The sequence below is a fragment of the Petaurus breviceps genome, unplaced genomic scaffold, assembly GCF_028583685.1.
Source record: "Petaurus breviceps papuanus isolate PSGF00001 unplaced genomic scaffold, PetGlider_PUasm1.0 90510, whole genome shotgun sequence".
Classification (NCBI taxonomy): Eukaryota; Metazoa; Chordata; class Mammalia; order Diprotodontia; family Petauridae; genus Petaurus; species Petaurus breviceps.
In genome coordinates this window covers 924,545-941,172 of record NW_027187267.1, presented here as the reverse complement: position 1 = coordinate 941,172, position 16,628 = coordinate 924,545, and the positions used below count along the sequence as shown (strand labels likewise).

Sequence of the window (16,628 nt, the reverse complement as noted above, 5' to 3'; positions counted from 1 at the left end):
CTGTTACATTCATGCAGGAGTTTGCAAGTAGATGTATTTGGAGGACAGGATGGAAGGATACCAAGAGACAAGGATAGATGTGAGGATGCCTGGGCCACAGTGCTGTGCTGGATGGAGCTGGTCATACCAGCTCACAAAAGCCTATTGTTAAATTTTGGGAGCCAGTTATTAAATGAGGCCATAATGAAAAATTAAAACATACAAACTTAAAATTAAATAAATTAGTTTTTAAAAAGCAACAGGTACTTTAAAATCATTACTTCCCAACTATTTTTGATACATTTTACTATTATCTATGTTCTTGAGGTTATTTCCATATATTGTATCCATATATTGAAAATACTATGTAATGGTATTCTCCTTCCAATTGTTGGTAGCTTGAAAGTGGCCAAAGTGAAAGTATGTACTTGGTGGATATCCACAAATGCTATAAATCAGGGCCTGATTTATTGTTTTGTTGATTATATAGACTTAAGAGAGTGAGGGAGAAAATATTAATAATGCAGGTTAAATTTAAAAGTGTCATGTCTATACTTATTGCATCATGACTAGCACAAAAAATTGTGGAAATATTCTTCCAATATTCAAAAACTACTGCCTAATTCAGCAAAGAAGTCATATCACTGATATTCTCTGCAGCAGTAAAATCTACAATACATATACTTATGTATAAATGTACATATATAAGTTAAGATATATAAACACTGTGCATATATGCATATGTTTACACATTCATGCATATATACATATGACATAGAATATGCACATATAGTTTATATGAAAGTACATGTGTGTATATATACAAATACACATACACATATGCAATATATTTATATACCTATATGTGTAAGTACCTACATGTATATTGTAGGCATATGCATATGTGTACATATTTACATACATGTATTGAGAAAATGATTATTTTTATTATATTAATAACCAATTTTAAATACAGAATGCAAAGATCCTCTTTTTATTAGTAGTAATCAATTATTAATAGGTTCAGTTATTAGTAGATTTTTTCTTTTTTTACTTCCTTATTTAAAGACTAGATCCAAGCAGCCTCTAAACGACAGGGTTGATTATGAGATTGGGTTAACATTCTCCTCAATCTTGAGCAAGAACCCATCCAACTGGAAGAGTTTAGTTCTAATTAAAGGGTAACAAGAATGTAATCTAGGTGAATTCCAGCCCATTGTTCTACTAAGGTAGCACTGCTAGGAAGATAGAGCCTTTTATTTAGATTCCTAGAGGCAAAAGATTTGGGTGTGGAGATGAGTCTCTTTGTCCAAGAATGATGACATGATCAAAGTCAGGTTCCCTAGCCCCTGATTAGGGTAAGTCCACCTCTCCTCATAGTATTCATTCTCTCTTTAATTGTCAACCAGTCAGAGTTGATTTCCACCTGTCAGGAATAACCCCTCTTCCAAAGGCATTTAACCATTTGAGTGGCCTCCATGATTCATCTTTGGTTGCTGAGAGAAGTCACTGACTTCAATTTATTAATTATTTACTAACCATAATTAATAAATTGATTGTTAATTACCCAGAAACTCTCTCAAAACATTCATTCATTACAGTATATATGTAATTATATATATTATAAATATTCCTAACATAAAGGATATAAATGGTGTGAGTTCTTTATTTAGATAATAGCATGTATATATGTATACACATATATATGTATACACACACACATATATATGTATATATATGCATATGCATATACACAGAGACTTTTTTTCCCCCAGAGAGTCAAATGTGAAACATTTACTAGGATTCTACTGCCTGTGGTTATCAGAGGATAGAAGGTATGTGATTCTTAGGTATTCTCTGGAATTTGGGATGAGTTGTGGATACATAGCATTCCTTGCACCTGTCACAAAGTCTTTGTCATGTGGGACAATAAAGTCTCTTAGATGGCTCTAGAAAGCCCCCAGTCTCCACATTCAAATATTATAATGCTCATAAGGAGCATTATAGACCTTAGGCACTGCATTAACAGGAGTCATTATCATTATATTACCCTATGGCACTTAGGATGTGGTCAATAAAGGCTATTTGTGGAACTCAGGTGTAATTGTTAAAACTGACTACATCTAGCATCACTCTGATTCAGGGATCCCCAAAGACATTTTCTACTGACCCAGGGCCCTATTTTTTTAGTATCTTTCTCAGACAATAGCATCTGTCTCCCATGGTTTTTGTGAGGATAAAATGAAATAATATTTGTGAAGTGATTTTTAAACATTAAAGAGCTATAGAAATACTAGCAATGTTAGCTATATTTTAAAGAGAAAGAGCTGTCTATGGGTCAAGTCCTCACATCCCCTGAAGTCTCTCTGATTTTTCTTCTTTTTACTTATCTCCCAGGGGTGATCAGTCACAATTGTCTAGTGTATATTTGTAGGGTAGCTATATTTACTTAAGATCCATTTCACTTACGTCTACATTAGGGGTTATCAACATTTTTTGTGTCATGAAACTCTTGGGTAATCTGAGGAAATCTACAGATTCCTTGAGATGTCTTTAAATGCATAGAATAAAATATATAGTGTTACAAAGGAAACCAATTATGTTGTGATGCAGTTGTGAAATTTTTAAAAAAAGTTTGAAGAGCCCTGTATTATTGAAAGAGGTGATATGTACAAATTGGGGGAAGGATCATTCATTATAGCTGTAACACCAATGCTTTTCAGAGTGAATGAGCCAGTCCTGGATCTCAGGAGATGATCCGTACCCCCAGTAAATGTTTCACCCCAAGCCAGGGCCTTTCCTTTTGACCAAGGATCTAAGACCTTAAAGAGCCCAGGGGAGGCAAGAGGCCCTGCTGTGATGAGATCTGAAGCTCTAAGTAGAGCCAAATGCTTCTAAGGAAATATTGTCAATAACTTCTGATAGTCTATATGAAAGAGACTAATACCCAGTTTCTTTTGATGCTTTTATTAATTTACATGCACAAGTCTTGTTCTCACGACTCAGCAGGGAAAAGTCCTAATGAGACAGAACTGGAGGATCTCAGGTGGGTTGAAAAGAGAGAAGGAAAGTTAGAGCCTGTGCCAAGGGGTCTGCAGGCAGAGGAGGAGACTAGAAATGTCAGGAATGCAGCTCCCTAGCAGCTTTGTCCTTCCTCTGTCCTCACACAGTATGACTTCAGGAAGAAATGAAAGGGTTGATCTCAGAGTAGTAGATTACATGACCCAGGCTGAAAGACTCCTCAGCAGAAGTTGAAAGAGAAGCAGATAGAGCCTTCTGGTCCATCAGAAGCCATGAGAGATGGTATCCATGAGCCTGGCAGGAGACATTCCTGGGATCGGGCTGAGCTCTATGCTCCAAAGAAGGGTCCTATTTTTCTGTAAAGAAGACGAGACAGTAAGGGAGGGGACTGTGAGGAGAGGGAGTGGACGGGGACGAGGGGGAAAGACAGTCTGATGTAGCCAAAAGAGCACTATATTGGGAGGCAGAGGGCATGCCTTAGAATCTCTGGTGACCTAATCTCTCTGGGACTATTTCTCATCTATAAAATGATGGGACGTGTGTTTTGGGGGAGAGGGAAACTAGTTGAATTCTAAGGTTCCTTTTAACTCAAAATTCAATGAGTCCTTATGGATTGTTCTCTGGTAATCTAAAGAGAACTAGGTTATAGCACAGGAAAGAGGGGACCATCCCCGAAGTCACCACTCATAGTTCTCCTTCTGTCAGTGCCGTATCAAAAAGAGGGTGGTACGGATCCTATAGGATACACTTGCCTGTTTATTGAAATGATTGTAAATTATGACTCTAGCTTTTACTACCTGTACAAATGGGACAATTAATTTATTCTTTCTGAGCCTCAATTTTCTTATTTGTAAAATGAAGATAATAATACTATCACTGTTCACCTCACAGGGTTTTGTGATGAAAGTGCTCTGTAGAATTTTAAAGGACTATAGATATAGAAATGATTGTTATTGGTATCATAGCATTGTCATTTCCAGGTCCCAGAATTGGGTATGTGTTTCAGAGGTCCTGAGCACCAGCCATGCTTTGGGGGATTGTGGTTAGGGATTTCCCACTTCATTGTCCTAGGAATTTCCATCCTATAGAAATAGGAACTAGGTTTTTCTAATGTGATCCAAGGGCCTGCCCCAGATGTAGACCATGGAAGTCCAGGGAGTGGGGGTAGAGTTGTAGGCCTTTCTCACAATCTTGGTTTTGATTGATTAGGGAGAGCAAAGGGTGGTGGGAAAATAGTACTAGACAAGGAGGGAGGTGGACTTGGGTTCTAGTCTTAGTTCTGTAAGTGTACAATTTCAGGTTAGGCATTTCCTCTCTGTGTGCCTCAGTTTCCCCATCTGTAAAAAGAAGGGAGTATGCTAGACAGCCTGCATTTATTCTGTGACTGTCATTTCTTCCCCTTTTCCAACCCCAACCATTAGTGGGGTTCAATTACAACCACTAGTCTGCCGACAGAAGAATGATGTGTTCTTGGAGTTGAGCCTTCTCGGGATAAGGGAGTGGGTCAAGTTGAACTTAAGAGGGTGATATTGCCTCCTTCTATTAGTTTAATCATGTATCCCTCACCCACTGCCCTGTAGGCTCTCTTTGCTCCTCAGACATACCAGAACAAATCACAGACACGTCCTCCTGGTGGGTGCAGTCATGGTAGCCCCAGAAACGGTGTTTGCATTGTTCCAAGGACGTCTCCTTCCCCTTGCAGCGAACATCATCCAACCAGATGGAGCCTTTCCCAGGGCCAAACCTCCTCCTAGCTCGGGGCTTCTGAGGGATGGCCTTACCACAGTTCACCTCCTGGCAAACCACCTGATCTTCCTTTTCCCCCCAACCATCGTTGCAAACAGAGCCCCAAATGCCTTTGTGGAGCACCTCCAGACGACCTGAACAATGGTTTATTCCATCCACCAGCCTCAAGGCAAAGCGTTCTGGGGGTGAGACAGAGATGAACAAGCAGTGGATGCTGTAACCCTAAAAGACTGGAGACATTTTTGTGCCCATTTTTCTTTCTTCTACTAGATTCTCCTTTTCTTTAATAACATTAGGTTTCAATAACAATAGATTCGAGGACTTACAATTGAAAGAGACCTCAGAGATAACCCAGGCCACCAGAGGAACTGATATTTGTAGGCTAATTCATATTCATTACGTCATCTGATCCCTACAGTCCTGTGGAGTAGCCACAAGTCAGAGATAGGATTGATAGCTGAAAGGAATATTAGAAATCATCTCATTTTTGCCCCTACCCCCATTTTACGGATAAGGAAACTGAGGCCCAAGAAGGTTAAGGTTTGTGCCCCAAATGTAGTAACAGAACCAAGTTTCCAAATCTGGTCCTCTGTTGCCAAACATGGAGCTGTTTCCTCTTTAAGACCCACAAGTCTTTCAAGTAATAAACAGGGCACGTACTCTTATCACTATCTTACAGAGGCTCAGATAGAAAAATAATAGTATAGTGTTGGGGGCAAATAATTGGTTTTATAGCTGAATCTAAGCTCTGCTCCTTGCTATGTATATGATCTTGGGCAAGTAACAACACCTCTGGGAGCAACTAGGTAAGACCTCTTAGGGAAACTAGGTGACAGTAGATAGAGCGCTGAGTCTGGGATCAAGAAGACCTGAGTTCAAATCTGACCTTATATACTTACTAGCTGCATGTAAATCACTAAACCTCAGTTTAGTTTGCCTCAGTTTTCTCACCTGGAAAATGGGAATAATAATAGAACCTATCTTTCAGGGTTGTGATGAGGATCAAATGAGATATCTGTAAAGCACTTAGCACAGTGCCTGGTAGATAGCAGGCGCTTAATAAATGCTTCTTTCCTTCTTCTTTCCCTCCCAGTGTCACATTGCTAGTGATTGTTTGAAACTCTGCTCAGTCTGCTATACTACAGCTAGCTGGTTGTTGTGAGGATCAGATTTGTAAAATACTTGGCACATTTAATACATTTTCTTCCTTCTCTCTAGATCCCCGTTCCCTAATTAATACAATAAATAAAATAAAAAGAATGAGTGGAATCAGTTTCTTAAAGTATGTACCAGAGACCCCACAACCCCTTTCAGAGGGTCCAGGAAGTCACAACTATTTTCATAATAATGCTAAGGTGGTTTTATTTCTATTATGGTAAGTACAACCCCAAGCTATTTTTGTAATAATACTAAGATGCTTTAATTTCTATTGTGATAAATATCAATGGATAGAAATATATATAAAATTTCCTAATACTTAGAGCTGTCCCAGAGTATAATGGGCTGCCTGGAGAAGAAATGGGTTCCCTCTCCAAGGAGGTCTTCAAGCAGAGTGGATGCTGATTTGTTGACTTGTTGGGAGTCTTGTATGTTGTTGAAGTGAGAAGTGGACAAGATGGGTGCCAAGAATTTTTTAAACAATAGATTTTAGTGACTCTGTGACCTAGTCTCTGTCCCTTTTACATACCACATGCCAACCCTCTGCTGGAAGCCCATCCTCTAGCTCATATGCTCTAGAAAGCCATCTCTAATTCAATTATAGTCTGGTCTTGATTTTTACAAATAACAAATCCCCTCAAGTGGTCACAAGTATTTGGAATAATGCTATTTGAAGCTATAATTGTGTAAAATATGGTGGTTGGTTCTAGCCCAGTGGAGATGTGCAGTGGGTATTTCTATAATTTAAACTACTTCAGAGGATTTGTTATTTTTACTAATTGGGCCTGGACTATAGCTAGTGATGATGTTTCTCCCTCAGATTTAACCTAGCCCTTTCTATCTCTCTTAAGTGATTATTATTCCTTATGTTTTATTTAAGTTATTGGTGTATGTGTCACATTTCTCCAAATCAATTGTGATCACATAAACCCCATGTCTAATTCCCCCATAGCCAAGCATAGTGCTTTGAAAACAGTAAGCTTTAGTAACAGTTCATCACATCGAGCTGACTCATTCTCTTTCCTGACACAAGTCTTATCTTGGTCTTCTATGATTAAAAAAAAAAGTTTGCCTTCCCAAATAAATAATAAATAGCTAGCATTTATATAGACCCCTCTGATATTCTGGTGAAATCTAGGCACCCTTTCTCAGAATAATGTTTTTAAATGCACAAAATAAAATACATAGGAATACAAAAAAAAGATCTTGAAATACAATCATCAAAATATTAAACAAACAAATAAAAACAAGTTCACAGATCCCAGAACCTGTGAGCTGAGAGAAAAGGTACGCTGGCTCCTTGCAAATATTTCCTTAAAGAGAACAAAGAAACTTTCTGGCTAGCTGAGAGAAACTGGTCTCTCATGAACAATTTATACAAGAATACTTAAAGTCGATAAGGCCCAAACAGATAATTCAGAATTGACTATGGGTAAATATGTAACAAGTTTGGACTTCCATGCAATTCAGAAGCTACTATTAACTGACTACCACTCCCTGACCTTCTGAAGGCAAAGTATTATATTCCTGAAAAAGGGAATCAAGTCTCCATCTTCTTAAGGATCCTAATATACAGTGGATTAAATGAATTCATTTTAAACAGAGTTAAATCCTAGAATCCCAAGCATTACCTTCACATTGGACCCAGGTATCATCCTTATGGGAACAGTTGTTCTTCCCCATTAGTGCAAATGGACAGTTATTCAGGGATGTTTCTGACCCTTGGCATTCCACTTGGCCTGGCCAGATGTCTCCTGTGCCCTGTTGATCCTTGCTACAAGAGCCCTTCGTCAGAATGGGTCTTCCACAGCCTAGCTCCCGACACAGCACCTTGGCACCCTGGAAGGTCCAACCTTCAAAGCACACAGTACCCCACTTCCCAGCATATTTCACCTCCAATCGACCAATGCAGTGACTAGGGCCATCAACCAGTTGGAGATTATCAAAATGTAGAGTTTCTTAAAAAATAAGACAGTAAAAAGAACCCAAGACGTTAGGTTTGCAATCTTGGGTCTACTTTTTAGCAACAATTTATGTATTTGCTTTGGCTTTTCACAGCATTTTTACATTTTTATTTCACTGATTTTCTCCCAACAATCCTATAAAGTAGGTCTAGGTAATATCCTCACTTTGCAGATTGGAAAAATAAGGCCTCTAAGGATTTAAAAGCAGTGGGTTTAAATAATAACAACAAAAGTGGTAGAGTCACCTAGCTATGTCATTGGATGAAGAACTGGAAGTGGTCATAGAGTTCATTTAGTTCAATCTCTTCATTTTACAGATGGGAAAATTAAGGCCTAGAGGCTTTAAGTGAATGATCTGTGGTCACAAAGATCATAGGATTGTAGTTTTAAGGCTGGATGGGACCTTGGAGATATGGTCCAAACCCATCACTTTATAGAGGCATCATCTTATGGGATTCACCTCTGTCTAGTCAGGTGGTGCTAGACTGCATTTCCTTTTCTTTATTTCCAGGCTCTGTTGACTTTGTACTCAGCCCACATGCCTGCTGTTCATCTCCTGACTTCCTTCCCCCTCTTCAGCTGAACACCTTATGACTTGGTTTTGAGAGTCTATAATTTTTATACTCTGTATAGATTTCCTTAGCTTGATGCTGCTTTGTGTTGAAAGGAGGGCTCAGGGGCAGCTCCAAAGCAAGCCATAGCCATATTCTGCCACTCCCTGAAACTCAGAGATAATCTCATCCATTCCTCTCACTTAAAGAATGAGATTCAGAGAGAAGAAATGACCTGTCCAAAATCTGATAGCTAATAAGTGGTAGCTTGGAAACGTGGGACTTAAAAATGCCTACTATGGAAATATGTTTTATATGATTGCATATGTAAAACCTAGATCAGATTGCTTTCAGTTTCAAGGAAGGTAGAGGAGAGATAAAGAGAATTTGAAACACAAAATTAAAAAAAAAAACAACTTAATGTTAAAACCTGGTTTTATATGTAGTTGGGGGGGGGGGAATAAAATATTTTTTAAAAAGGGAATTGGTGGGACTTGAATACAGGTCTTTTGGGCAGGACTCTATACTTGACTTGTTTAGAGCAATGTAGGATAGTTCTTGGAGAAGAAAGAATAGATATAAACACAGAAAGTCTTGATACTCATGAAACGTACATTTACCCAGAGGGAAATATATACAGTAGATATTATGAATATGTGTTAAGTGGGTATGAATTATTTTTTGATATGTGTGTATCCTGTTCTTCCTAACTAAACTATGAATACCTTGAGGACAGAAATGTCTCACCCTTCCTCTTACTATCATTCACTGACTGACTGACACATGTGAAGTATCAAACAGATAGGCACTCAGAAATATGTGTGTGTGTGTGTGTGTGTGTGTGTGTGTGTGTGTAATGAGTAATCTTAGGTTGGATTGGGAAATTTAACTGATGAAAACTCCTTTCAGGATGTGGGCATTGAATAGGGTTATTATAGAGGTATGGACAGCTAGTTGGTGCAGTGGATAGAGCACCTGGCCTGGAATGGGAAGAGTGGGGAGAATGAGGGTGATTCTTCCATGGAGCATTTTATAGGATGCTACAAGGTGTCCCTAAAGTCTGGACACAAAGGACATCTCATTAACTATACATATTTTCAAGAAATGAAATGGATGAAATTTTCAACAGCATTTTATTTAATTAGCATAAATGAGATTTCATAGGAAGACATCACAAATTTAATTAAATTAATTTTATTAATATGGAAAATAGTTCCCAATAGCTAATGAAAGCTTTTATTCCATATGAAATTGTCATGGCTAAAATTTATGCTAATTAAATAAAATGCTGTTGAAAATTTCATTCATTTGATTTCTTGAAAATATTCATAGTTAATGAGATTTCCTATGTGTCCAGACTTTAGGGACATTCTGTAGATGGAGATCTGTAAAGAAGCTCAGGCATTATCAAAACCCAATCATTCTTCCAACAGGGAAAAAGCCTCAAAGATTCTAAAGGATTTGCTCAATGTCACACAGTGGGCCTGGGCCAGAGTAGAAAATGATAATAAAAATATAAGGAAACATGGAAGGGATGAAACCCAGACAGTCAGCATGTTTTGGAAAGACTATTGGGCTTGGAGTCAGACTTGTTTTCATATTGCAACTCTGATACTCATCAGTTGTGTGTCCCTGGGAAAGTCTCACTCTCTCTGATCCTTTGTTTCCTCAACCATAAATTGATGATAAAAACTTGTACTACCTTATAGAATTGATCTGAGTAAAGCACTTTGTAAACCTTAAAAGCACCCTTATAATAACAATTATTTTTATTTTATCCTACATTCTCTCTTACCCTTCCTCCCTCCCTATCTTTCTCTCCATCCCATATTCACTGTCCTTCCTTCCCTCTCATCGTCTTCTTCTCCTCTCTCTCCCTCCCCCTTTCTCTCTCTCCCTCCTCTCTCTTTCTCTCTCTCTCTCTCTCTCTCTCTCTCTCTCTCTCCCCCCCCTGCCCCTGCTGTCTCTGTACCTCTCTCTCACTTTCTTACTCCAGTACTCTTTCTCCCTTCCTCCCTCTTTCTGTCCAGGGTCCATCCCAAGCCCTTAGCTGATCATTAATAACTCACCTTCACATATTACCCCGGCATCTTCATTATGATCATCACATTCTACAACATCTTCTTCACACTCTGCCAGTGTCTCTTCTGTCCCTTGGCACATCGGGTTCCAGATGTGCTGATCTTTCTGGGCTTTTGGTAAATAGAGTCTACCAGCCCGTATTCTCACAACTGGTCCACATTGGAGCTCCTTGCACACTATGGCCACTGTTTCTTTGTTCCAATGGTCATCACATACAGTGCCCCATTGCCCATTCTTCCACAACTCCACCCTGCCTTTACAACGGCTATCGCTTCCCACTAGGCGCACACTAGGGAGGTCTGCAAATGACCAGATCATTGGGATGTAATGAGAGACCTTGGAAATGATCCCACAGGGCAGTTCTGGGGAGATACTCAGCCAGAACCATAGCTAGAAATTTTTACACTCCGGTCAATCTGACAAACAATGGCACAATTGGCATAAAAGTTCCCCTTCATTTTGGGGGAAATAGAAAACCACTCTGCAGGAGGAGAAAAAAAAAATCAGCACACATCAAGGCCATTGCTTGGGAGACTTCCCTCTGCTGAGGAAACCTGCCCTCAGGTAGCTTCTTCTTTAAACTAATCATTCTTGACAGCTAGGTGCTAAAGTCACTTATGTTTTCATACTTAGCGTCCAAGTTGACTGATTACTTCTGGGTATTAAGCCTTGTAACAAATAGATATGCTAACCTCATCTCCTCGCAATTGTCACATTAGTGATCAAAGGGACCTTGGGAATTACTTAGAGTCACTCTTTCAGAGTTAACAGAGCAGGAAACTGAAACCCCAGAGCAAGAAATCACAGAGGAAGGCTCATGCAACTCTTGCGGAAGTTGAAGCTGACCTGAGGTGTAGATTGTAGAGCACAAAGCAGATAGATTTATAAACTTTTAGAGCTAGGGAAGACTTTGGAGACCACCTTGTCCAATGCCATCATTGTAGAGGAGAGGGAACAGAGGAATAGAATTAGTTATAGAATTAATCTATAAGTAATTAGTTACAGAATTAATTAATTAATAGAATTAATCCTACTTATTGAAATTTGACCTCTCTTGGAGAATCTGTCTCTTCCCTCCTCTGGCTTTCAATCCCTGAGGTTCCAATTCTTCTAGGGCAGAGGCAGCAGCTCTCATGATTCAGAAAAAGCATCTGAGCAAGAAAGGGCTCCCTTTGGTTTTGGGGTTCCTCGTATGGGAGGCAGAAGCACATTCAGGAAGGCACAGCTCCAATAGGGGTTGAAGGACTGCCCTCCTCTCCCTTGCCCTTTGTGATCATCCTTCTTCCGGGGCAGACATCACTGGAGGTCTCAGCCCAGAACTCTCCGACCTGGGGAAATATCTCCCTTTTCCTGAAGCAGCCCAATCCCTATCTCCCATACTCCTAAACTACCTCCTCACTCTACAGGAAGATTCACCTTATTTTCAATCCAGGTTTCTTTTTCAATTCCTGCAGGAAAGTCTGAGAAAAACTTAGAAGGAAAGAAAAGTTTGTAAACTCAGGGACCTTCTAGCAAGGACTGAAATGCTGCCTCCCTTTAGCCATCTTTCCCCACTTGATGTTCCATCCAATCACAAGTGAGGGTGGGGAAGTTTCCTAGTCTGTCTCCAATATAGTTCTGCAAGGCAGCACCTGAATGGCCACCCCCATCATTATGGACCAGGGCAGCCTTGCTCCCCCAGTCAGAGCTTGGATCCTGCTTCCTTCTCTCCCTTTTTATCCAACAATCCCACAAGACTGTGGAGCCGCTCTCCCAGAGGCAGTCTGCTCCTGCTCCCGTTTTTACCATCTTGCAGCCCTCTCATTGCCCCGGCCAGATTTGCACCCCAGTCCAAACACCAGGCTCAGTTCCTGGTCTTTTTACTTAGAGGATCATAACTTCAGAGTTGGAATGGACCTCTAAGGACCTCCACCCTTTTCATTTCACAGATGAGCATTCTGAAGTTCAGAGAACTGGATGCTTTGGATTCTGCACTGACAGATGTCAAAGCCAAGGTCCAAACCCCAGGGGTTCTAGTGCCATATTCAGGGCTCTCTCCCTGTACCACACAATCTCTTTCAGGCACCAAAAAAAAAAGTGCTTTTGCCCCGAGGCGAACTTTCCATTCTTGGGGGGAATTCACCACCCTGGGGAAAACACCCTGGTGGCCCTGGCTATTTAAATCTGCTAAACTTAAAGAATTCAAGAAGACTGGAGTTCTAATGCTGCCTTCATATCCTGACCTTGTGACCCTGGGTGGGGTATCCCAGGCAACTTTCTGGAACTCAAAGCTGCTAAATAGTTGCTGACCTACCCTGATGGAAAAAGTTTCTTCACCAGGAATTTCCCATATCATTAAAACATCAGGGACTCCTATGCACATAATTAACAGTTTTTGTTGCTGTCTACTTGTTTTAGTCTTGTCCAACTCTTGGTGACCCTCTGTCCTATTTCTAATCCCATCCACTCCTTCAACATCCCCATACTCCTCCCCTACAAAGCTATACTGGTTTCAATTTTTTGGAGGGGAAAAGCTCCTATTTGATTCACAATCCAGGGTTGGTTCTGATGAACCCATAGGTTTCAGGCTTCTTGACTGTGAGAAGTAACAGCCAGAGCCTCGGAACACCAGTCTTTAGGGAGACTCACGGAGGGATACATGGAGACCATGGGCCTTTGTAACACTTTAACTTCTCCCTGGACAGAATAGAAAATGGTGGGTGGCTGCTTTGAAGCTAGAATTGTCATTAGGTTCCCACAGAGGTAGCCGGAAAGGGGAAGGAGTTTTGGACCAGAAGTCAGAAGAATTGGTTTTAAATTATGACTGAATTTAAATCCTTTACTAGTTTTCTGACTTTGGGCAAGTCATTTAAACCCTTTGACTCTCAGTGTGCTGTAGAATGGAAATAAAATGTAAAATGGAAATCTGTAAAATGGAAATAAAAATTCTCATTATCATACCACCTACCTCACAGGGATGTCTTTAAGACAGATCTTTATAAATTGTAAAATGTTTAAAAAATAAGCTGTTGGTACTCATTATGGTTAAGATCACAAATGTTCAAGAGCTATGAAGAATTTGATAAATAGATTGAGGATTAGGAGTATGCTTGATATCAAGCTGATATTTAAATCTCTCCCCTTGAATAAAGAGGCAATAATAACATGAATAATAGTATTAATATAAATATAATAATTAATAATAATATAATAAGGAGATAATTATCATTACATTAATAGCTTGTATAATAATAACTACAAATGTATGACCCTTCACATTTTAGAAAGGACATTTCACCCTTTGCCTCATCCAAACAACAATTCTTCAAAGTCCAGGAAGATGACCATCTGGACACCCTAGCCACCTAGGTCCTTGACCTTGTTCGTCTTTATCTCCGATCTACCCCTGCACCCCTGAAGCGCAAACATAACCAGGATCTGAAGGTCACTGGGACAAGACCTGGAACGCTTTCTACCTACACATGCCACTCTTTCCTTCCCCCTGGACCTGCTTTTATTCCTTCAGTCCCACAATGCTCTGTATTCTCCCAGTCCATCAACTTCCTTCTGTATTCCCTTGCCTCCTAACCCAGCCTGGGTTCCAAGATTCTCTGGATAACACCTCAGATTCCCTTGTCCCCCTCCTTTTGAGAAGAAGAGATGGAGTGACTTTTAATTACCAGGACTAAATCCCAGCTCTCTCCTGCCTCCTAGACTCCTAGGTTATTTCCAGTACTTCAGCAAGGCCCTCAGTGCTCCTTGGGAATCCTTTTTGTTAATTTTTAGGAGATTATCTATCTGATAGACAATAGACTCTGATCAATTCTATCATATTACCCACATGGGCTGATACAAGCCTTTTATTTCATTCTCCTTAAGCCCCACAATACACTCCTAATTGCTGTGGCCTGGGGTAGGCCTAGAATACTAAGAAGGAAAGACTTAGTAACCCAGCGACTGGGGACATAGAAGTGTGCTGGCTGGAGAAAGGATGCACTTTGGGCTAAGAGCCAGAGCCTCACAGAAGTCTCAGGACTGGAGCAGACTTGTGAAATCACCTAAGTTCATCCTCTCATTTTACTGAAATGGAAACTGAGAATGAGAGAGGAGAAGGAAGTAATTTGTTAAATATCACCCAGTGAGTTAGTAAGAGAGTCTCATATGAGGCCTAAAATGAATCACTAATAAGTAATGAGAGCTTGAGGATCCATAACCTAATCTGCACCTGCGCACTCTCTAGAGATTTTGAATTCAAGCAGCCAAGTCATTAGCTTGTGGTGAAAGAATGCTGGGATGAAGCAAAAGTGGAAGGAATATTATGAGAAACCACTTTCTCCTTCCCCTATCCTTGAGGGTAAAAATAGAAAGCTATTGTATTGGGCACAGATTCTTCTCTCTGGTGGTTGTCCTTGGACTGTGATACCCCAAATGTCTCCTCAGAACTCAGGAATCTTTAAAACCTCCTTTCCTCTAGCTGGGAGATCAATTTTTCAGGGGTTCCAAGACTAAATAAAAGCTCTTACCTGAGAAGCCAAGTCCAGATGCTAGGGCTGGGGAAGGAATAGAGGGAAAAAGATCAGTCAATCAAGAAACACTCATGAACCCTAATATGGAGCCCACACTAACTAACCTATGTACATTGAGGAGATCCACAGAATCTCAAGAGAAAAGCTTTGTCCTTCAGGCACTTACAGGCTAATTAGGGAGGCAAGATGTGTACATAAAAGCACATAATGTCTGATATAAATGAGTGATACTGGACAAGTCATTCTCTGGTTCCTCAGTGGAGGGGAAGATCCCTGGGCTCTGGAGTACTTAGGTAAAGCTTTGTGGAAGAGGTGGGTCTAGTCTATGCCTTGAAGGATTCAGATAGACCAAGAGGAATGATGTGGGAAAGGGAATTACAGGAAACAAAAACAGCCTGGACAGAACCACGAAAAAGGAAATTAGATAAGAGGACATAAAGAAGTTGCACATTTTTTAATTTCTTTGCTCTGCTTCTTTCCACCTGTGCCTCAGTCAATCATCAATATATATTTATTAAGTGATAATTATGTGCCAGGCATTAAGTGCTTCAGACCATCTCTTTGTGCTATGAATAGAAAATAGAAGGGGCGGCCAGGTAGCACAGCGAGTAAGAGCACTGGCTCCAGTGTCGGGATGATCTGGGGATCAAATCTGGGCTCAGATACTCAGCACCACGCCCAGATATGACTGGCTGTGTAACCTTGAGCAAGTTACTTAACCCCGATTGCTTTAAAAAAAAAAATAGGCATGGGTGAATTCCTTTAGGATAAAAAAAAAAATAAATGGCACAAACCCAAGTTGGGCCAGACTTCTAAACAAGATAGGAAAAGATCTGGTGGTTATATTACATATTTATATTCAAGTTATATATAGGCCTGGAGGTTAAAAAATGTAACAACTTCAAAAGAAAGAAATCAAACACATAGACCTAAGAGGAGAGAAATTTGGAGTTTTCTGTGTGAACAGTCTCCCATATGTACAACATGATCAATAATGAATTCCTTTCAACCTTATGCCAAGGTATATGCTGCAAGGACTGAGAAACTTAAGGCAGGAAGGAACAGACTAAGAGCACTTACCAACTATCAGGAAGAAGAGTGGAACCATGGTTTGATTGGTGTGAATTTGACCTAGGGTCGGAAAAATGGCAGAAGGAGGCCTGGAGGCAAGCAACTCGTGGTCAGCTCTGAGAGTGGGCAATTAAGTACTCTAACCCAGTACTGGGCTGAGATATGTCAGATGATCAGGGGTCAGTGGGCGGAGCTGCATGGAGCTGAGGCTCGCTGAGCTTAGCATATATCAGAAGGAAGGAAAATGATGGGGGCTGGTGCAAAGACTATGAAAGAGAACAGCTTGCCACTCAGACTTCTTTCCTTCCATCTTTTTATATAGATTGTTGCCCTGAACTTATGATGAAAAATGCTATCCATCCCAAGAACTGATAGTGTCTGAATACAGATTGAAGCATACTTTTTTCAACTTCATTTTTCTTGAAGCTTTTATTGTTTGATCTATATTTTCTTTCACAACATGATTATTATAGAAATGTTTTGCATGACTACACATATATAACTATCAAATTGTTTGCCTTCTCAATTGGGGGAGGGGAGAAGCAAGAAAA

General features: G+C 40.1%; 1 protein-coding gene across 1 annotated transcript; it reads right to left on the bottom strand.

Moving 5' to 3' along the window:
• Positions 1–2,930: 2,930 nt before the first annotated feature.
• CD5L (CD5 molecule like) lies at positions 2,931–16,231 on the bottom strand. The gene is made up of 6 exons (XM_069062851.1): positions 16,087–16,231; positions 15,004–15,030; positions 10,489–10,800; positions 7,536–7,862; positions 4,605–4,925; positions 2,931–3,356 (listed from the first exon to the last, which is right to left on the bottom strand). The coding sequence occupies exons 1-6, from the start codon at positions 16,112–16,114 to the stop codon at positions 3,349–3,351; spliced, it is 1,023 nt and encodes a 340-aa protein (XP_068918952.1). The 5' UTR covers positions 16,115–16,231; the 3' UTR covers positions 2,931–3,348.
• Between the last annotated feature and the right edge of the window lie 397 nt (positions 16,232–16,628).

Bases quoted from the DNA above. Each gene is read 5' to 3' on its own strand.
- CD5L (XM_069062851.1), bottom strand. From the start codon at position 16,114: ATGGTTCCACTCTTCTTCCTGATAGTTG. The intron at 15,031-16,086 runs GTAAGTGCTCTT...TTCCTTCCCCAG, and splicing joins ACTCTTCTTCCTGATAGTTG to CCCTAGCATCTGGACTTGGC. The intron at 10,801-15,003 runs GTAAGAGCTTTT...GGTCATTTGCAG, and splicing joins ATCTGGACTTGGCTTCTCAG to ACCTCCCTAGTGTGCGCCTA.